Raw genomic sequence first — 19,654 nt, forward strand, 5'->3', positions numbered from 1 at the left:
CATGTTATATCGAGTGAATTACATGTAAACCATTGTCAGTGCCCCTGAATTACATGAAAATAATTATGAATTACACGGAAATGACTAAGCCAGAAGCTTTGCACCCTAAACTAGATCCCTTACACCCAAACCAGAAGCTTTGCACTTAAGCTATACCTTTTGCATCCAAATTATATCCCTTGCACCTCAAGCCATAAAAAGTGCATCTTAAGCTAGAAGCCTTACACCCATAAATCAATGAAGCAAAAATTGATGGCATGAAACATTTTTCTTAAATTTTAGATTGAGTCATCAATGCCGTGCTTGATAGCTTTCAACTAAATCTAAGGTAACAAAACTAAGTAACTTAGCGAGGCAAATTAATTTTGATAGTCATTGAGCAACCTAATATTTACACTTTACTAAATAAAAACATTGCCATAAATATGATTTAGAGAACAAGAAGAAGAAACCAGTCCCTGTTAAGCAGTAATAGAAAAAGAAGACTCACTATTTGATCCTCCAAGATATGCTACAGCATCAACGAAAAAGAAGAAACCAGCATCAGATGTGAAGATCTATTGCACTACCACAACAATCAAAATGCTGGCCATTAACTAATAAATTGTTGTTAGCTAGACTTGAATTAGAAACAATCTTTGGTTGATACATTTGTTATTTACCTGACAGCAGTAAAATCAAATCAACAGGGTGAGCTATGGGAATTAACAAAAATTTCACATAACCACAAGCATCAACTTACAAGTGCAGCCTAGAGAAGCAACACTATGAAGAGTTATCTAAAATTTCCTGAGTTGAGAAATGCATACTTATCAGAATGTCAACAAATATGACATTTAATTATTTATTAAACTAGGAATACAAAGCATCAGCATAACCCAAATAACAACACAAATGGCTCATGCATCAATTTAACCTGATTTCCAAAGCCTAAACTAAAATAGAATAATTCACAACTAGAAGAGACAATTGGTTATGTACAAGAGAATAGGTTCAAGGCCTTTATCAAGCAATAATTTCATAGGCAAGTAGGTAACTAACTTGGCAACAAATATATAAATCTAAAATTCAAGAAGAGATTGCAAACTATAAATTGCATATTTACTAATCCAATTTCAAACCATAGACCTTGGGAATGAAAGAAAATGCAACATTAACAATGGCTAAGCATTTGTAAACAAAGAAACTCATTAGCTCTTATATGGAATCCATTAAAGATCTACCATCAACATCATTGGGTGAAAAACAAAAAAGTCCTCTTTTGCCCTGCCTAGCTAAGTACTGACTCATAGCTAGCTTTCTCCAATTTTTCCAAAGTAGATTTTCATAGTTTGTCATTCTCATATTTACTTTCCCTTCCAATTAAGCTACATCTTCCCCTTCCATCTCTTTAGAAGATTCTAAATCTTTAGAAGTGTTTTGCATCTTAGCAATGGTTTTGGATGCTGTCTCAACAGCTACAACAGCCTATCTTTGTTTCATCTTTATAATCCTTTAATCAACAAAAAGTGTAAAACTCAAAATAATCATTCCAACAATTACAACATAAAAGACTTTAATTTGCAAACCAACAATTACAACAAGCTTAATTTCACAATTACAGCAAGCTCAAATTTCACAATTCTAACAAAAATTCAGCATAGAAGACTTTAATTTGCAAACTCCCACTAAAAAGAAACAAACCGTACAAAATTCAAAAAACTTAGATTCACAGAGCACTCAAATCAAATCAATACAAAACTTGCAGATAGATCAGTAGAACGAGTAGGGGGAAGGTGTGACCAAAAACTTGTAGATTGCAAAGAAGAGTAAAGGCAACAGTTGATGAGCATTCAATAGGAACATGCTTCACTGGTGTGCATAAATGAATGTAAAAGAAATGAAGTTTAATTTTAGTCACTTTAAGAGGAACATGGGCATTCAGGTCTTACATTAAATGGAACTATATATGGTCAGATTTTTCTTCAGTTGTTCTATTTTTTTTCATAATTCGTACTCTTTTTACGAATTCATTTTCTTCACATTAAGTAATTACTCAGCCAGCTAAATCTATTACTCACCTGAATCGAGTGGGGAAGGAGAGAGAGAAGCTGCATTGAATCATTCGCGATAGACCCATGGAGGTGAATCAGAGTCAACGCCGAACGCCAAATGTTGAGGGTGAAGAGAAAGACGAAGGAAATGAGAACACCAACAACGAGAGCCAAGAAATCAAAGTGAAAGACGAAGGAAATGAGAAGTAGGGGTGTTGAAATCGTCTCCGATCTGTATGTTTTCTTCCAGGGCATTTTGGTCAATTCCTTTCATCCTTTTTTCAATAAAATAATTAGTTTAGTCTTTCAAAAATATTTGGTCCCTGAGACTAATTTGCTTTCCAACTTGGTCCTTTTTATCAATTTTTCTAAAAAAAATTGATTTTAAGAGCATATCACCTCCGAGCCTATTATTATTTTTAATAATCATTTGTAATCCATATGAATTAGTTAAAATAATAGAGAGTATTTGATATGAGATTTATGAAAAGTTACATTATTCACATCACAATGTTGTCTCAAAATTCTTTATCAAAATAAATTTACGTACCATCTAGTTGAATAATTGAACCTGCATAGTATTAGTATGAGACTTGTACAAGACAAGTTACATAGATGCATGGGAATATTAAAAAAAAAATGATCGGATGATTAAATTATAGTAAACCATTCTTAAATTATCGTACTATTTACCATCTTGTCTGGCATTTATACGACGGACATGTATTCGATCGGATGCGCGTGAAGAAAAGTAAGAGGCTGCCCATGTAACGACTAAGTTTCTTCCTCCGTCTATGAGCGTCATTACAGATGAAGCTTCGTGTACTCGAATGATCAGGGATTTAAACGCGCGCGAGCAGGGATGATCATATAACGATCTTAACCAGCTTTATTTCCCGCATATGCCCACACTAAAAATCCTCCATATATCCGTCACAGTGATGGGCTTGAACAGTGCACTGCTTCTGAAACTGGTATTGCTGGTCGTCTGCACGGCGGCCGTCTCCGCTGCCCAAACCAAAGCTGGTTGCAGCAGCTCGTGTGGGAACGTGAGCATCCCCTATCCCTTTGGAACTAGCAAAAGCTGCTACATCGACCAAAGGTTCTTTATCAACTGCACAACCACGTCGTCTGGAGAACCCATAGCGTATTTGACTCGCAGCAGTATACCAGTTCTCAACATCTCCCTGGATCCTGCTGAATTGACCGTCTCGGCAGACGTTTCCAGGAATTGTTATGACTCCAAGAGAAATGATTCATGGTACTCAATGTGGTTTGGGAAGTTCACTATATCCAACACAAAGAACAGATTCACTGTGGTGGGCTGTGACACCTACGCCCACATCAGAGACTTGGACGGAAGCAGGTTTCAAACTGGCTGCTCGTTGAGCTGCAGTAACAAGACTACCTTTGAGAACGGGTCGTGCTCTGGTGTGGGATGCTGCCAGACCAGTTTTCCCAAAGCCATCAGGAACTATACTATCACCTTAAGAACTTATGACAAGTACGAGGATGTCTGGGACTTCAACCCTTGCGGCTATGCATTTCTCGCCCAGGAAGGATCCTTCAACTTTACATCTCAGGACCTCCTTAATCTCAGCAACAGAACAAGGTTTCCTGTCGTCATTGATTGGGCTGTTGACAATCGGACATGCGACGAAGCCAAGAATACTCTAAGCAGTTATGCCTGCAAGCAGAACAGCAAATGCCAGGACTCAGTGAGTGGTAATGGGTACCTTTGCGTATGTGAAGATGGCTTCAAAGGCAACCCCTACCTCTCTGACCCCGATTCTGGCTGCAAAGGTCAGTTTCAACTGTCAGTCATGTTTACTTACTATATACACGAGAGCCGGTCTTCAAATACCCAAATATAAGCAAGTCTGGCTCTAAACTCTGAAATCCAGTCCTAAAATTTTTCAAGCTTATCCAGAATTACTACCGGCTCTATATACACACCCATCAAGTCCTGTGCAGCCCAAAGTTTAGAGTTTTATTTGATCAATAGCTCACCTTTTTTCTGCTGGTTCTCACTTTTTTTCTTACTCTTGTCCACGATTGCTTGTTTAAGAACAATGTTGTTCTTAAAAGATTAGTTTTGGTGTGTGATTAATTATTTCAGATACTAATGAGTGCGCCAGGCAGAATAACTGCAGCATGAGGTGCCACAACCACAATGGTGGCTATACTTGTTCTTGTCCGCTGTGGTATAGAGGCGACGGCTATGTTAACGGCTCAGGCTGCAAATTCCCTGTCTTGGAAATTTCATTAGGTAAGGATAATAAACCTTTAATTAACGTTTGCTCAATATTCTTCATCATCTGTTAATGCTTTCTTTTATAGCAGTAACTGATTAGATCAATATTATATTTGTTCTAATGCCATGATAAGTGCTTTTCTTATCATTAAATCAAATGGGGAAATAAATAAAAGGATGAGGTTATACTTTTGAAGAGAGATCTGAAAAGAAGCATTGGTTAATTTGCATGTCTTCTTCTCCTCAGTTACGGACCCGGAAAAATTAAGGAGTGGGAGCGAAAATTTTACTGAAGATAAATAATTTTAAGTATTTATTAAATTAAATTTAATTAAATTAGAGAAAAAAATTAAATAATTATTAGAGAATAAGGCATAAAACATAAAATTATAATGGTGTATCAATAAAACTATCTAATATAAATAAAATTTAACCACTTTGTGCAGTAATAGAGGAATTTCGTGATAAGTTTTTTTATTTAAACAAATAAAAAATTATTTTTTAATTGTTATTCCTTCATTCTCAAACTATATCATTATTTGAAATTATAATATATAAGTTAGATTTGAGTTAAATAAATTTTTAGGGAGAAAAGTGAAATTTTCAAAGAGGCAAATTTTTTTTTTCCTTAAAAAAAGGCGCAATTGAAATTTTTTCTAGGGGGCAAAGAAATTTTTTGGGTCATTTCATACAATTTTATTTCCTTTTCTTGTAGGGGCATTTACCCCCTCTAGCTACCAAGTAGGTTCGTCCCTGTTTCTCCTATATAATAATTTAAACAACTTTGGTTGCAGGCATTTCTATAGCCTTACTTGTTGTCTTCACACTGGTGTCCACACTATGTTGGGGTCACAAGCAAAGAGCACTGATACAACTTAGGAGAAGATACTTTGAGCAAAATGGGGGGAATATGTTACAACAGCTTCACCACCAACAAGGATACACGGATAGAACCAAAATATTTACTGAAGAGGAGCTTAAAAATGTCACAAACAACTTTGATGAAAGCAGGATCCTTGGTCGTGGAGGACAAGGCACGGTTTACAAAGGCATATTACCAGATAGCACACCTGTTGCCATTAAAAAATCCAAAATAGGAGGAGGTCCCGAACAAATTAAGGATTTTATAAATGAAGTGGCTGTGCTTTCTCAAATTAACCATAGAAATGTAGTTAAACTTCTTGGGTGCTGTCTTGAAACAGAAATTCCTTTGTTAGTTTACGAATTTGTGGACAATGGCACCCTTCTTTCCCATATAGACCCACTAAAGAATGAGCACTCTCTTTCGTGGGAGACTCGATTAAGAATAGCTGCAGAAACAGCTGAAGCTATTTCATATTTACATTCTGCTGCTTCTATTCCAATCATTCATCGAGATATTAAATCTGCCAACATATTATTAGATCATGATTATAGAGCAAAAGTTTCTGACTTTGGGGCTTCAAGACTTGTTCCACTTGATGAAATTCAAGTTACTACTATGGTTCAAGGGACACTAGGATATCTAGATCCAGAGTACCTTCTTACAGGTCTGTTGAATGAAAAAAGTGATGTTTATAGCTTTGGGGTCGTGCTTGTAGAGTTACTCACTGGGAATAAAGCTGTTGAATTCAGTAGGCCAGAACAGAGAAATTTGGCAATGTACTTCATGGCTTCAATGAAAGAAGACAAGTTATGGGAGATTCTTGACAAGCGAGTGTTGGATCAGAAGAATGCAGAACAACTAAAGGAAGTTGCTTTCTTAGCAAGGAGGTGCATTAGAGTTAATGGAGAGGAAAGGCCAACTATGAAAGAAGTAGCGATGGAATTAGAAGGTTTGATTGCCATGGAAAAGCATCCTTGGGTAAAGGGCAAGGATATGGTGTCAGAAGAATGTGAATACTTGCTTGGTCATATTGCTGATGGATATGGGAATGCTAGTGCTAGCAATTCAACTAGCTATGATACCATACAGAAACAAATTGCATTTGAGATTGCAGATGGACGGTGATCATTTCATGTTAGTATGTCTCAATTGTTTGAGCTACACTTTCCACTCTTGTAATCAGAACAAGCTTTCAAAATACATAAGATAGGAAATGGTAGAGTTGTTGGGAATGTTCTGATGTATTAAAGGGCCAATAATAAGACTTATGTTAGTATTTCATTTCACGCATGGTTCAATATCGTTGGACATGCACTGAAGACAATGAAAGTAAAATGAACATGATATTTAGAAGTTAAAAAGATGACATTCTTTTTATATAAAACTAAATATTATTGAATAATAAATTGTTCGAGCATAACAAACATCATTTATAGAAAACAAGAGGGCCTTCATAACAATTACATTCTCTTAAGTTCAATTAAAGATTCTGGGGCACGAGACTGATGTCCTCTGGCAGAGTTTGTTACTCCTTTTTTGGCCAGATTTGCTACAAACCTCTGATGTGCGTACAATGCACATAGGTAATTAATGCATGGAGGGCTGTTTAGAATGAAATAAAAGGAAAAATTACATCTAAGGACTAACACATATCAAAAGTCATATTAAGGTCATGTTTGGCAGGAAGGACTCACTTTTGCGATAAAGGAAATAGGAGGGGATTAGGGGAAGGAAAAAGGTTTCGAGGAAAGCCTTTTTTACATGTCGAAAATGTGTTTCATAGGAATGAAAAGGAAAGAGTTACATCGCTCAGCATGGAGGCATGAAAAACTGGAAAGGAAAAATAATATAGTGACATGTTTATCCCTAAAAATTACACACAAAAATATCACTAAAACAAAATCATTGGAAGGATCTGGAGAAGGATAAAGGCATTAAGGCCACAAGCTTCATGACTTCAAACCTCGAACATCACAGAGATTGAGTTCAGAAACAGCAGCGTCAAGGGGCTTCGTCTGAATTCGACAAATCTGGAGAGAAGCCAGCAATGGTTGAGCACGGGCTTTATCTGGGATAAACTGGCGGTGTTGAACACAATCCCCACTGGCGTCACTCCCTTAGCAACTAGATGTAACAAAAGAAGGGCTTTTCAATGGTTTAACAAAGGGCAATATGGTTAGGATAATTGATAACTCGGGAAAATGAGGATAAATTTTGGATTCCATGAAAGAAACTCAGTTCCATAACCAAAAGGAAGAAGACCTTTTCCTTGAAGGGAGCATGGATCTCTAAGAAGCCTAGATCTGCTGCACGAAGCATCGTTCTCTTAGCTCCCTTCCTGCGTAACTCGTTCCTTTCATTTGTACCAAAAATGGCCTGAAAGATTCTCAACAGTAACCATCAGATTTTAAAAAAGATGCTCATGCTGTCAAAGTTATAGTACAACAACAATAAACATTATCCCACTAAGTGGAATTAACTATATAGATTGCACAACATCATTGTGCTCTATTATCAACTAAAGTTTTTTAGAAATATTGTTAACTTTCCTAAAAGAACTTGTCAAAATTACAGTAACTTTCCTTCCTAAATTTTGATAGTAGCCTTTAAACCTTAAATCCCTACTAAAATCTTAATAGTAGCTATTGATCATTGGGAGTAATTATTGAGATAATTCAATTTGATTTTTATCCAATTTGGATCCTTTAATGTAATTTCCCGTAAATAAAAAATTACTGCAAAATATTCTAACTATGGAAACCAGAGTTCAATGCTGTCTAGCCACACCTTGTCCAATCAAATCCCAGCAGAGCAAATCAAGAAAAATTAAAATTATTCTTATGCTAACTAATTTGACAACAAAGGAAAAGAAAACAGGATAGTAAAAGTACTTTAAAAACAAAAAAACAATAAATGGATGAAGATTCTTCTAGAAGCATGGCCGTGTATGACAATGAAACCAACTCAACCAATCAACAGAAACAATATGCTGAAACCTGAGATAACCGCATAATCAAGACTGCAGAAGCTTGGTTAATTAAGAAAAGCAGGACATTGATGTGTGTAATTACAACAAAAAAATTACAAAATTGATTAATTTACCCATTCAATATAGAGAGTATAACTCCTCATCGAAGCTTTAATAACGCAATTTGTGGCATAAGACGAAAAGATAACTACTGCAATTCATGCCAATAACTATGTTAATGAGTTCAGATGAAAAGATCACAGAAAATACATAAGTGGATCAAAATAAAATTATATCAAACCACGCTTTTTAGCAGCCAATATTCTTCACAAGGTGCCCAGCACTAATACACCTTGGATTGCTGACTGCTGCTCTCCATTTAAACGGTTAACTAGGCTTCAATCATCAACAGTATGACCCACAAAGATACAGGGACTTAAATCATGAAGCAAAGACATGAAACCAAGATAAAGTGAAGCCATGAAGAGGAAAAAGATACCTGTATGCGTGTACTTTCTTCAAAGCCAATAGCTGGCATGGAAAAGTAAAGGTTCACCCCACACCCATACACGAAAGGAAACTTTCTGCAACAAGTTCCTTCTATTCAAAAATTCCATAAGATAATAGAAGAGTCTATTTCTTTAAAAAGAAAACAGACCAATTATAACTATACGAGTATTCAATGCCCTCAAAAATTGTTGCCTAACATTTTCAGACTCTATTTTCCCAGGGCTCCAACTCAGCGGAGCAAAGAATATAGCACAGAACTCCAACAAAATGTCCATCCTGTGTCCCTTAGACAGCAGGAACCCCATCCCCAATGTTAACCCATAAAAAATTGAGGGTGAGAGCATTGTGCCCATTCCCACGTCAACAAGAACCTGAGAAAATTCATAATAAATTACAAAATTTGCTAATCAATCTCATTTTGTACACATGTACAGAAGAGTGACCTGCCTCTTTGCAGGTTTCAAAGTACCAACCTATGAAGATGTCCTTTTTCCCCTTCCTTTCCTGATGCCATATTGGTAAAGAAGCAAAACCAAAACTAACATTATATACAGTATCAAGTTAATCTCTAGCACCACTGAGATGAGCACGGCTTATGGCTTTTGTTGCAGTCCATACCAGACCTACAAGCTCATCTACATCCTGGAAGCTCAAATCAATAACCTTCCTCATAGAAGTTATACAGTCCCCATTCCTTGCCTCTTCCATGATCATGTTAGCAGCTGCAAAAGCGCATTGGCATTTTCTAGAAGCCTCCATTGCATAATTTACATCCTGAGTCTGCAAAATCACACGCTAATTGTGATCCATAGGGACTATATTTAGGAAGTTATAGGTATCAGACTAGATAATAAACTCTCATGTTCGTGTGGAGTCAATAAGTGAAACTCAATGACTTTGCAATTAAGTACTTACTATTGAAAAAGAATGATAAAAGCAATAACCAGCTCATCATTCTATCTTTACCACTAACAAAGCACGCATCCAGTAAAGCGCATGACTTGCAAGAAATATAAGTTTGAGCTAAGATCTTCCTGACATAGATAGTTGCTTCTGAGAAACGTATTCTGAAATGCCATACTGATCTTTTCTTAAACATTAATATATCGGACAGAACTAAATTTCCTTTATGTTATCTTGCATTCCTAAACCCCTTAATCCCCAATAAAAGTTGCAATGCTCCATGGTTTTTGGCAAGAAAAGAAACTTGAAAAAACCTTCCAAACAATCCACAGCATATATCAATAATCAATAAAAGTTGCAACTTACAAAGTCAAGAAGACGGGCAAAATTTGAGCGGTGTTGAGCAGATATAACTTGGTTACCAGCAACATGAGTGCCAGTACCCCTGAGCAAAGTGAACCTATCCACTGGTGCCTGATTATTTAAGTTATCAACATCTGACGCAGAAGATGAAGGAGATTCACCTAAAAAAACAAATCAAAATGCAGTGATACATCATTGACTTGTATCACTATTGAATGCATGCATCCATCAAATAAATTACAAAAAAGAGGGAATATCAAAACTTAGTTGCACAATTTAGGACACCCATAGCTTTTCAACATATCCCGTTAAAATTTGGATACCCAGATGCATCAATCTTATAAATCCATTGCCAGAAGAAGTATTCAAGTAAAATACATTGCAAAATCAACATACATCAACAACTAAAAGACATGAAGCATTAGCACATATTATTCACAACTAATCCGGTTACCTTGAGGAACCATTTGTAGAGTTGATTGCAATTCATCCCGATCCCTGTTTATACTAGAATGTTTACTATAAACCACTCTCATATATGCAACCTCCATGCATTTATATGCCAAAGCAGCTGCAGCTGTTTCGTGGCGTCTTTCATATTCATTGGCACAGGATCTGAAATTCATTTCAAAATGCATTTAACAGCTAAATGCAGGCCCAAAGTAAATTGCTCAAGGAAAAGATGACAGTTCATTTGTATCCCATAAATTGCTCACAGTTTAGATCATGTCCCATAAATGGCATGCCCCCTAAGGACAGATCCAGGAATAACTTATTAAGGAGGTGGCAAAAAATTAAAAAAAGAAAAAAAGAAAAGAAAAGAATAGGGAGAATGACAACTAAGGTCCCCATAAGAAAGTTAATATCATGATAGGACTTTCTAAATATTTTCAATGCTGAAATATGGGAAAATAAAAAACTGAATTTTGGAAATTTAAGTTGCGGTGAGGTCCCAATTTAGTATTAACCTTCTTATAAGGTCTTGAATTGTCACTCTCCCGAATGTTGTCCTATTTCAAGTCATGTTTGATCTGATGTTTATAACTCGTTTTCATAGGGTACTTAATCTATTACTTATTGGTGAATATGTATGCGTCACCTCATAGTAATGTATATCACTAATTTATGCATTTTATTATTGAAAATAAGAGGTGAAGATATCTTTATTTGAAGTTTAGAATATGCCCCCAAATCAAAATAAATAAATAAGTAAAAAAGTATATAAAAGACCCCAAAGAAAGCAACTAGGTCTGAAGGTATGGTATAGAAGCACGCAAACTCCATTTAAGCTAGTTTTTTAACTTTAAATAGCTGTAAACACTAGATAAAGGAAAAAATCATAAACAGCAACACAACAAATCTGACCACGAAAAACCCAACCTTAATGGCCCCTATTGCTCTCCTGAAGCACGCAAACTCCATTTAAGCTAGTTTTTTAACTTTAAATAACTGTAAACACTAGATAAAGGAAAAAAATCATAAACTGCAACACAAAAACCTGACCACAGAAAACCCAAACTTAATAGCCCCTATTGCTTTCCTGATATATGCTAAAGCACAATCAGGAACTATGAAAAAAAAAATTGTCGAAGGGTTCAAAAATGGTACTTACAACTGGAACTGAGCAGATACTGCAACTGATATCTCATAGATTAAAAAAAATTTAAATAATTATACTGTATTATATTTAGCTGCTTCCTTCCAAAATTAAAATTCCAAAAGATAGCCCCATGCCACCAATGCACCAAAGGTTCTCAAATTAATGGAGAGCCTCTGCATCAGATAATGGAGACTAAAGAAAGATGAACTAATGGAGAGCTTTGTGCTCCATCACAGAAGACAGTTTCTTTAAGAGGGTATGGTTTCCAAGGTAATTTTGGCATTTTCACCAATGATGCCAGCAGACATTGTTTATTTGGGCAGGCTTTCAAGATGCAGATGAAGGATAAACAATGCCTAGGGAACAAGACAAGTGAGGAAGACAACGTAACTCTCTCCAACAGAGAAAGGACCTCGCCAGAAATACTTGTCTCAGAAAAAGCGACCAAACAATATGGACTAAGTTATGTTGGAGAGAACAACTATGGGCATATTTTCTTTCCTACGAAGCTTTGATACCATGTAAGGATTTAGTGTATGAGAAAAATATGATGAATAGAAGGTGCGTGCCTCATACTGTAGCAGCCTCCTCTCCTTGTTGGTAATACAGTCTAAGAATAAAGATAAACTCTGAAAGATGCTGATAAAAATAATTCAAAGAACCCTAGACACAATAATGAGTTCCAATTCTTCTAGATGATGAACTAATAATAAACTTCTACTCCTTTTGGAATTCCATCAAGTTGTAGATTCAATATTGTACTTTCACTAAGATATGCAAAAAGCAGCATAAATGAAAGAAGCAAAAGCTCACATAAAATAATAAATTTCAAGTTACAGCTTCAAAATTGTGCTTACGTGAAAAGTTTAGCTGCAGTCATATAGGCTTGCATTTGACTTATATTCCCATGCTTGCTACTCTCCTTGAGAAAATTTTCTAAAAGTGACGCTCCATGAAGAAACTTCAAGGCAGCTTCAAAGAAAGTCTCATTACTTTCAAATTCAAACCCAGAGTTCTACAAAATAAACAGCATTTAAACCACCTGTTATAAAGGAAATATGCCAGGTACAAGCAAAAAACACGAGGTAAAAAAAAAAAATCTTAAAATGCTCAAGTAACCTTAAATGATCGGCTCTATCTTTTAGGTTTGTGGCTTCTTTCAGGGTGTCGTAGGCAGTTTGGCTAGAATTTGTTCTCACAGGAGTTGTCACGGGGAGTTGCCAATCAGATCCAGAGATTCCTGAACCACAATTAACCCCACCCTTGCTTCTGGCATCAGCAGAAATTTTCATTAACGTGCCCACATCACCATTGCTGGATGCATGGATTTGGTGCTCAATACAGGTATCTCCCCTTTTAGACTCACATGCAATTATGGAGCCAGATAGTGTTTCCCTCTTTTCTTCACCCACCGAAGGCGATAAAACTTTCAATTTGCCATTTCGTGATTCTGTACAAACAGTATTAGCTTTATTTCCATCCTCCAAATCCTGTATTAGGTTTTCCTGGGAAAAATTTCTTTGGTAGCGCTAAATGAAGCATCCACTTTCGGATCTGATTTCTCAGAATCTTTTCGTCTTAATTCAGTTTGCTTTCCAATTTCACTTGGCCGATACCTAACACTTCCGATATTATCACCCTTGCATTAGACTTACCTAACAGACTTAGCATCATTTTTATGCCGGGCACAAAGATTATCACCTCCCACCATTTTTGATTTATTCTTTGAAGCAGAAACCTATTCACTTCCGATCAGCAGAACCAGACCTTTTCCTCTTCTTTACCCCTCAGGGTTACAAGATTTCTTCCAAGAAAGTGCAGCTTCTTGATTGCCTTTTTTCCTATGCCAATTAGCACAATCACCATGTTGTTTATCAAACATCAAAATTAGCAAATGGTCGTCCCTAACAATTTTTTAAGGCTTGATCAGCATTGTCCGCAGACCTTCCAACCTCATTTTGAAGCAAATTTGATGGAGTCAGAGGAAGTCACCTCTTCCTTCACTTTTACCAGTTTTTCCAAGAAATGCAGCTGAGCTGTTCCTTGTTTCTTTACACACCCATGTTGTACATGCAACATATAAGCAATGGTCTCAACTGTTTTTGAATCCCCATTGCTTCACAGGACATTATTGAAGCATTTGAGGAGCAGAATGCAAGCAATGAAATCTCTCCTCTTCACTTTTAGAGTTCTCCCTGTTGATTTTAAGCGATACGTTTACTTAACCTTTCATACTGCATTTGGTTCTACATTTAAAATAAATGATTATTTGCCAAAAAAGCATAGAGCAAATAATGGATAAAACAACTGAAACTAATGCAACCTTCATATGCTTTCTTGGTGGTACTTGTCAACACTTCCATTTGACCAACAGGCATGATTTTTAATGCTGGCAGAATTTTTCCCTTTTCATTTATTTTATATCACTTCAGTAAAATTTTGCCTTTTCTTTTCTTTTCTTGGAACCAAATTTGTTTTTCCTGAAGACAACATTTTTTGACTTATCAGCATCCTGCAGTCCTCCAATTCCTCCAAGGAAGCTTTTTATGTTTTTTAGTCCAAGGACATTGACACGAGTCTGGTCTTTGTTTCTTCCCACTATGTCACACATATAAGCAATACTCATCATGTTTTTGCACATCCTCCCCATTAGCCTTCACAGGAAAACCATTTCTTGAATTTCGAACCGCATTCTCCAGGTCCACGCTAAGACTCAGCTGTCTATTAGCAATGTAAATATCTCCAGTCTTCAGCTTCTTAGGAGTTCTAGGTTGATTTCTATCAGCTTCCATTTTACGTTTTAACTTAACCTGATTTCCATCACCTGCACATTTGTGATAACATCAATATTTGTCATTTAAAAATAATGATTATTTGCAACATAAAAATATATCAAATAATGTATATCAACTTTGAAAATAATGCAGTACCTCCATTCATTTTTTCTCTTCTCTTTTGGCATGTGTTTCACTTCCATCAAGTTATTCAACTTGCCATGTTGAGAGACAGGTTTCCTCATTAGGTTTCCCTCTGCAGGATGCTGGTGGCGTAGAATTTTTCCAGATTCTTCAGCATGGTTCTGAGTGGAATCAGAGGACAGAAGACTGTCAATACAAATTTCTGCCTTTTTCTTTTCCTTGGAACCAAGTTTCTTTTTCCTTTGATCAGACAATGCATCGGACCTGGAATTCTGGTGACTGTGGCCCAATTGTGGAGCATCAGCAGACCTTACTCCAATTGCAGCTCCAAAGGCATTGCTTTGGATGTTATTCAGTCCTTCAGAATTGGACATTTGACACGAGGCATAAAGTGCTTTAGTTGTCATCTCCTCACTGATGTCACACCGGTTCATTCCAGGTGGCCTGGAAGCAATTTCAAAAGAATGATTGAAAAGGTAACAACACATGGCACAGACATATATAGGCACGGAAGGGGAAAGAAAAGCGCATATAAAATAGTCCCCAGTTCTTTAACATTCACATTAAATTAAATGAATATCTAGAATAATACAACTCAAACCCGAAATGAGAAAGTAACTTACAGCCAGTTTAGCATACTACACAGCCATTTCTCTGGAAGCTGCTCCGGCTTTATTCCAACAGGTAGGAGCCGCCATTTCTGGCAATGATCACAACAAACCCAATTATCTTCAATAAGTTGAGATGCTGCTGCCATTTGAACCATTTCAAGAGCAGATTTATTTCCAGCAACAGGACATGCATTTAAAGCATCTTTTATGCCTGGATCACACATCAACTTGTCCATTTTATCACTGCTTTGCCTTTCCTTCATTTTAACTTCAAATGCACTCCCATTTGTAAAATCATCATATGTACTCCCATCTACTGGATCTGTTCCATCAACTATGCATTCTGGTTTGTCACCTTTCAATGAATGTGAACTATTGCCTCCAGCATTGTTATCCATTGATGACTTTGTTTTAGCCATTTTACTTTTAGAGTCATCACCAAAGCTGGAGCTCTTTTTATTGTTTGCCATTGCATTACTGCCAGCCTTGAAACTGTCTGTTTTTGAAATACCGCCAGTTTTACTAGGACTCTGATCCCCTTTAGACTTGTGCTTGCCATCAGATAATGGCTTTCCTTTCCTATTAGTCTCAACTTTTTGAGAATCTTCAATGAAACAATTTATTACATCAACGTCAGCCTTCTGAGAATTGATAGGGCCTTTATAGTGGGCATTATTGTTAGGCCCAACACAGTTATTTTTGAGTGAATTTGCCAAATTATGCTCTATAACCCTCCGCATGGAACTGTTTCCCATATGTTTCTTACTACTCTTCTCAAAATCCTGGCCAGACATTGACTCCAACACCTCCTCCTTCACTGCTTCAGTGGACACCATTCTGCTATTTGCCCCATGCTTATTGACCTTCTTGGAGACTTCAGAAGCCCTACCAATTATCTCGGCATTTTCACCATCATCACAAAATGAACTAAACAAAGGGTGCTTTTCAAGTCATTAAAGAGAAAATCCTTACGCTCTGGAGTTTTTCCTAATCTTTTCTTTGGATGCAATATTCTCACTTTTCTCTTTTTCAACACATCTTCCTCTCTTATTATAGAATCTGACTCGTCAGTAGACAAGGAACAATGTTCTTGCCCATTAAGAGCAGACAAAGATTTGCTGTCTCCAAGAATTTTTTCCCTTCTTGTCAAGTAAAGCATACTGTCTTGTAGAGGTGACATTAGCACACCCCCTGGGATGGGGAAGGAAGTCATAGCCTGTTCCATTGCATAAACAGTTGAAATACAAATATTTTAGTCAATATAATGTCAAAAATTGAGCATGCGTAGATTTATTTTAAAAAATCACTCATACCTGAATAATGCCAGCTGGAGATTCTTCGCCAATCTGTTGAGACACAGGTGGCATGCCCGCAGTTTCTACAGGGCTGTTCTCCATTGATGAAGATGGGGAGATATCAAGCCCAAGCCCACTATAAATCGCCGCATTCTTTTGAGCTAAGTTATCATATTTCATTTTAATTCGAAATTTCAGAGTTCTTTGTTCAGTTGATTTTCCTGACTTATGAGTACTATCGTCATTCAAAGAGCACCTTTCAGCGCCTATATTGGAAGAAATTCCTACACCTTTATTTGTTGAATCATCAACTGAAAATGTTCTTGCATTTTGTAATGAATTAGTGCTACAGGGAGCAGATCCTCGCCTTGTAGAAGGAGGCACGTGTGAAGGAGCTGTTGAATTGTTGGATGCAGCCTGCATAATAACATAACCACAGTACTCAAGAAAACAGGAGTTGTTCTGAACTTGACATATGTCAACAACATATATTACTTCCCAATCAAATAGTTAAAAAAAAAAAATAGGTACCTTCTCATGGTGATGGGAAGGAGATTTTGGTGACATGTAGTTCCTTTGAGAAGCCTTTGGATGAGAGCGAAAAGGAGAGCATTCATAGGCAGGCAAGAAAGAACCATAGCCACCAAATTTTGCACCTGAAAAATTATCCGTATCAAATGCCATCACTTTAGCATGCGCAAAGACAGCTCCTTCATTCCTCTCTACAGTCTATGATTTCTAATATGCCACTCACCCAGCTTCTCAGCAGAAACACCACCTTCAAAATCCTTTTGAAAATGGCCAAGAACATGCTGAATCCTCTCATCCTTCAAGAAAGGAAAGAAAGTTATGGCTATATTATTTTCACAATGTAAAACTAGCTGACATCAAATTTAAAACAGAACTGATTAATAATTAAGAATAATCATTAAGGTCCAGTATCATTACGGCGGACCTCAAGAAGATTAACAATAAGAATTTGAGAAATTATCTTCATCCTTGTTCTTTTAAAAGAGGTCAAAATATAAAAGCATATTGGATATACCATCAACAATATCAAAAGAATCTAGAAGATAAACTTGCATTTAAAACTCTTTCTCAGATGGGAATATTGCAGCACGTAAGATTATTTCTTGGTCATGATAATATGCATGAAGCGTGGCGATTACGGTTGCTTAGAAACAAATCAACTATGCCATTCACAAATGATGCTAAAAACTTCTATAGGCAGATGTTAAAGGTTTGAACCGCTAGGTGTTCTAGACGGCACAATATGTGTTTCTGAATTTCTTTTCCATTGCAGTTACAGAAATTGTAAATTGCCCTCAGCTTATCAATTTGAATCAGTTTCTTGCAAATAAAGCTCAATTATGAACATTGCATAATATATCTCTTCCATTTTCTATATCTCATCGTGAACCCAAAAAAAAAAATTATACATTCATAGGTCACACAATTGATGATGATGAAAGTTTTAGCAATCATTCCATTAGAATGCACCATTATTTAATTTTTTTATTCTCCATAACACAAGAAGACCTACAATTTTTAAACTAGGAAAGAGGAAATTAATAAACCAAATTCAAATGGGAAACTTGGACTTGGTTAAAATTATATTCAAGTATAGCCCTTACAATGTAAGAAAGAGAATCAGGGTCAATGTTGTCGTCACGATCCTTATTATAGCATGCCTCCCCTTCCTCGAGCACAGTATTCTCTTCCATATTGCCCACCCACCCAATATTGCCTACCTCCATAAACTTAACCGTAATCCCACCACAGAGGAACTTTCCCTGAAGTCGAGCATCACTTCAATCCAACGCGAAATGGAAAACAAAACCAAGGGGCAAAAAAAAAAAAATCTTTAAAAAAAAAACCCCCCACCCACAAGAACAGTCCCAAAACTCTCCGAAACCCAAAAGTGACGGCTGAAACCGAGTGTGATCATGCCATATGCACAACCTTCATTGATGTACCGGCATGTGAAGCAAAATACAAATCATCACGTGGATTAAGACAAAGAACGAATAACAATCAACTTTGGCTTCAGCCTAACAAGCAGGGGAACAAGATCAAACGGTGGAGATCCGTACACCGATCAGTGCTCACTCAAATAGCTTGACGGAAAGTTCAAAAGGATTCCAAATCCTTCCACTTCGCTCTGCAATTTTCTTGAGCATAGCAGAGAATAGCTGGATTTTTGTCTCTTGATTTTAAGTTGTTTAGTAATTTTTTAATTATTTATTATTATTTGTTCATATCTCTTTTTATTTTTAAAACGGATTCCAAATCTTCACCATTTATCTGTTTGTTTTTGTTTTTACTTCCAGTCCATTTTACAAAAGTGCTCCTACAATCAGTTTAAATATGTACATATTGATTATTGTTTTTATTATTTTCGATAAAAACAATTTAAATATATCCCATCACCAGAAGTCTAAAACTAAACAAATTTATCACCTTTCACTTTAACGTCATTGTTAACATTTTTATTAAATTCAGAATATTATAATAACTAAAATGTGTCCCCATATTAGAGAAATAATGACTTTTATAAACTAACAAATTATACATATACTATTTATTTTATTTTATTTTACTGCATGTGTAATTATCTTCATTTTTTTCATAGTTATGTTTACATTATTTTGATTGAAAAATTAACTTCATTTTATTTTTAAATTTAAATTCATGATCACTTGGGGTTTGTATCCTTCTTTTTCTAACTTCTGACTTTCTTGAGCTAAGTAAAGTTATAAAATTGTGTGATCACTTTAGTTAATTCATTTGCAAGTACGGGATTCTTTTTGTATTAATATAATTATGATTTATGGTTAATTGTTAAAAGTGGTTTAGGATTAGTACAAAAATTTGATTGATATTGTATAAAACATGTTGGCAAAAAAAATTATTCCCTCCATTTAAAAATATAAAATATTTTTAATCAAATCTCACATTTTAATAAAGTAATTATCTACTTTCAAACTAACCCTATCTTTTTATATTTATCCCGATTAAATACCCTATAATAAATATAAAGTCATTTATTAATAAGTACGTTTTAAAAAAAGACAATTATTACATTTCGAAAAACAAAATGTTTTATATTTTTTAGCATCTAATTTTTAAAAAATATTTTATATTTTATATTTTTTAACAGAGAGAGTATCAAATAAAGCAAACACTGCTGCTTTCATTTGATAGGAAAATTATTTTTTTATTTGTTTGTTAAAAAAATTTTGTCATCCGAGTTACAGTTGGATAAAAATGTCCTACTCACTTGAGTAAATTTTGGGGGTTAAAAAAAAAAACTCAATTGGTGAGTGTTGACACG

The 19,654-nt window shown here is 35.8% G+C and overlaps 2 protein-coding genes across 2 annotated transcripts; one reads left to right on the forward strand and one right to left on the reverse strand.

Annotated features, from left to right (window-relative positions):
• Positions 1 to 2,815: 2,815 nt before the first annotated feature.
• On the forward strand, positions 2,816 to 6,465 carry LOC129307701 (wall-associated receptor kinase 2-like). Its single transcript, XM_054948559.1, has 3 exons — positions 2,816 to 3,836; positions 4,153 to 4,302; positions 5,082 to 6,465. Exons 1-3 carry the CDS (start codon positions 2,936 to 2,938, stop codon positions 6,275 to 6,277), a joined length of 2,247 nt encoding a protein of 748 aa, XP_054804534.1. The 5' UTR covers positions 2,816 to 2,935; the 3' UTR covers positions 6,278 to 6,465.
• Positions 6,466 to 6,891: 426 nt separating this feature from the next.
• On the reverse strand, positions 6,892 to 18,517 carry LOC129308820 (cysteine-tryptophan domain-containing zinc finger protein 7-like). Its single transcript, XM_054950209.1, is given in 15 exon segments — positions 6,892 to 7,276; positions 7,415 to 9,410; positions 9,900 to 10,057; positions 10,351 to 10,511; positions 12,354 to 12,511; positions 12,696 to 13,001; positions 13,489 to 13,612; positions 14,119 to 14,306; positions 14,408 to 14,858; positions 15,038 to 15,924; positions 15,927 to 16,241; positions 16,339 to 16,737; positions 16,852 to 16,976; positions 17,075 to 17,147; positions 17,955 to 18,517. Coding segments are annotated over 14 exon segments (3,687 nt in total). The 5' UTR covers positions 18,078 to 18,517; the 3' UTR covers positions 6,892 to 7,276; positions 7,415 to 9,191.
• Between the last annotated feature and the right edge of the window lie 1,137 nt (positions 18,518 to 19,654).

This window comes from Prosopis cineraria, unplaced genomic scaffold (assembly GCF_029017545.1).
Source record: "Prosopis cineraria cultivar Desert tree isolate PC_DT_omini unplaced genomic scaffold, ASM2901754v1 PC4, whole genome shotgun sequence".
Taxonomy (NCBI): domain Eukaryota; kingdom Viridiplantae; phylum Streptophyta; class Magnoliopsida; order Fabales; family Fabaceae; genus Prosopis; species Prosopis cineraria.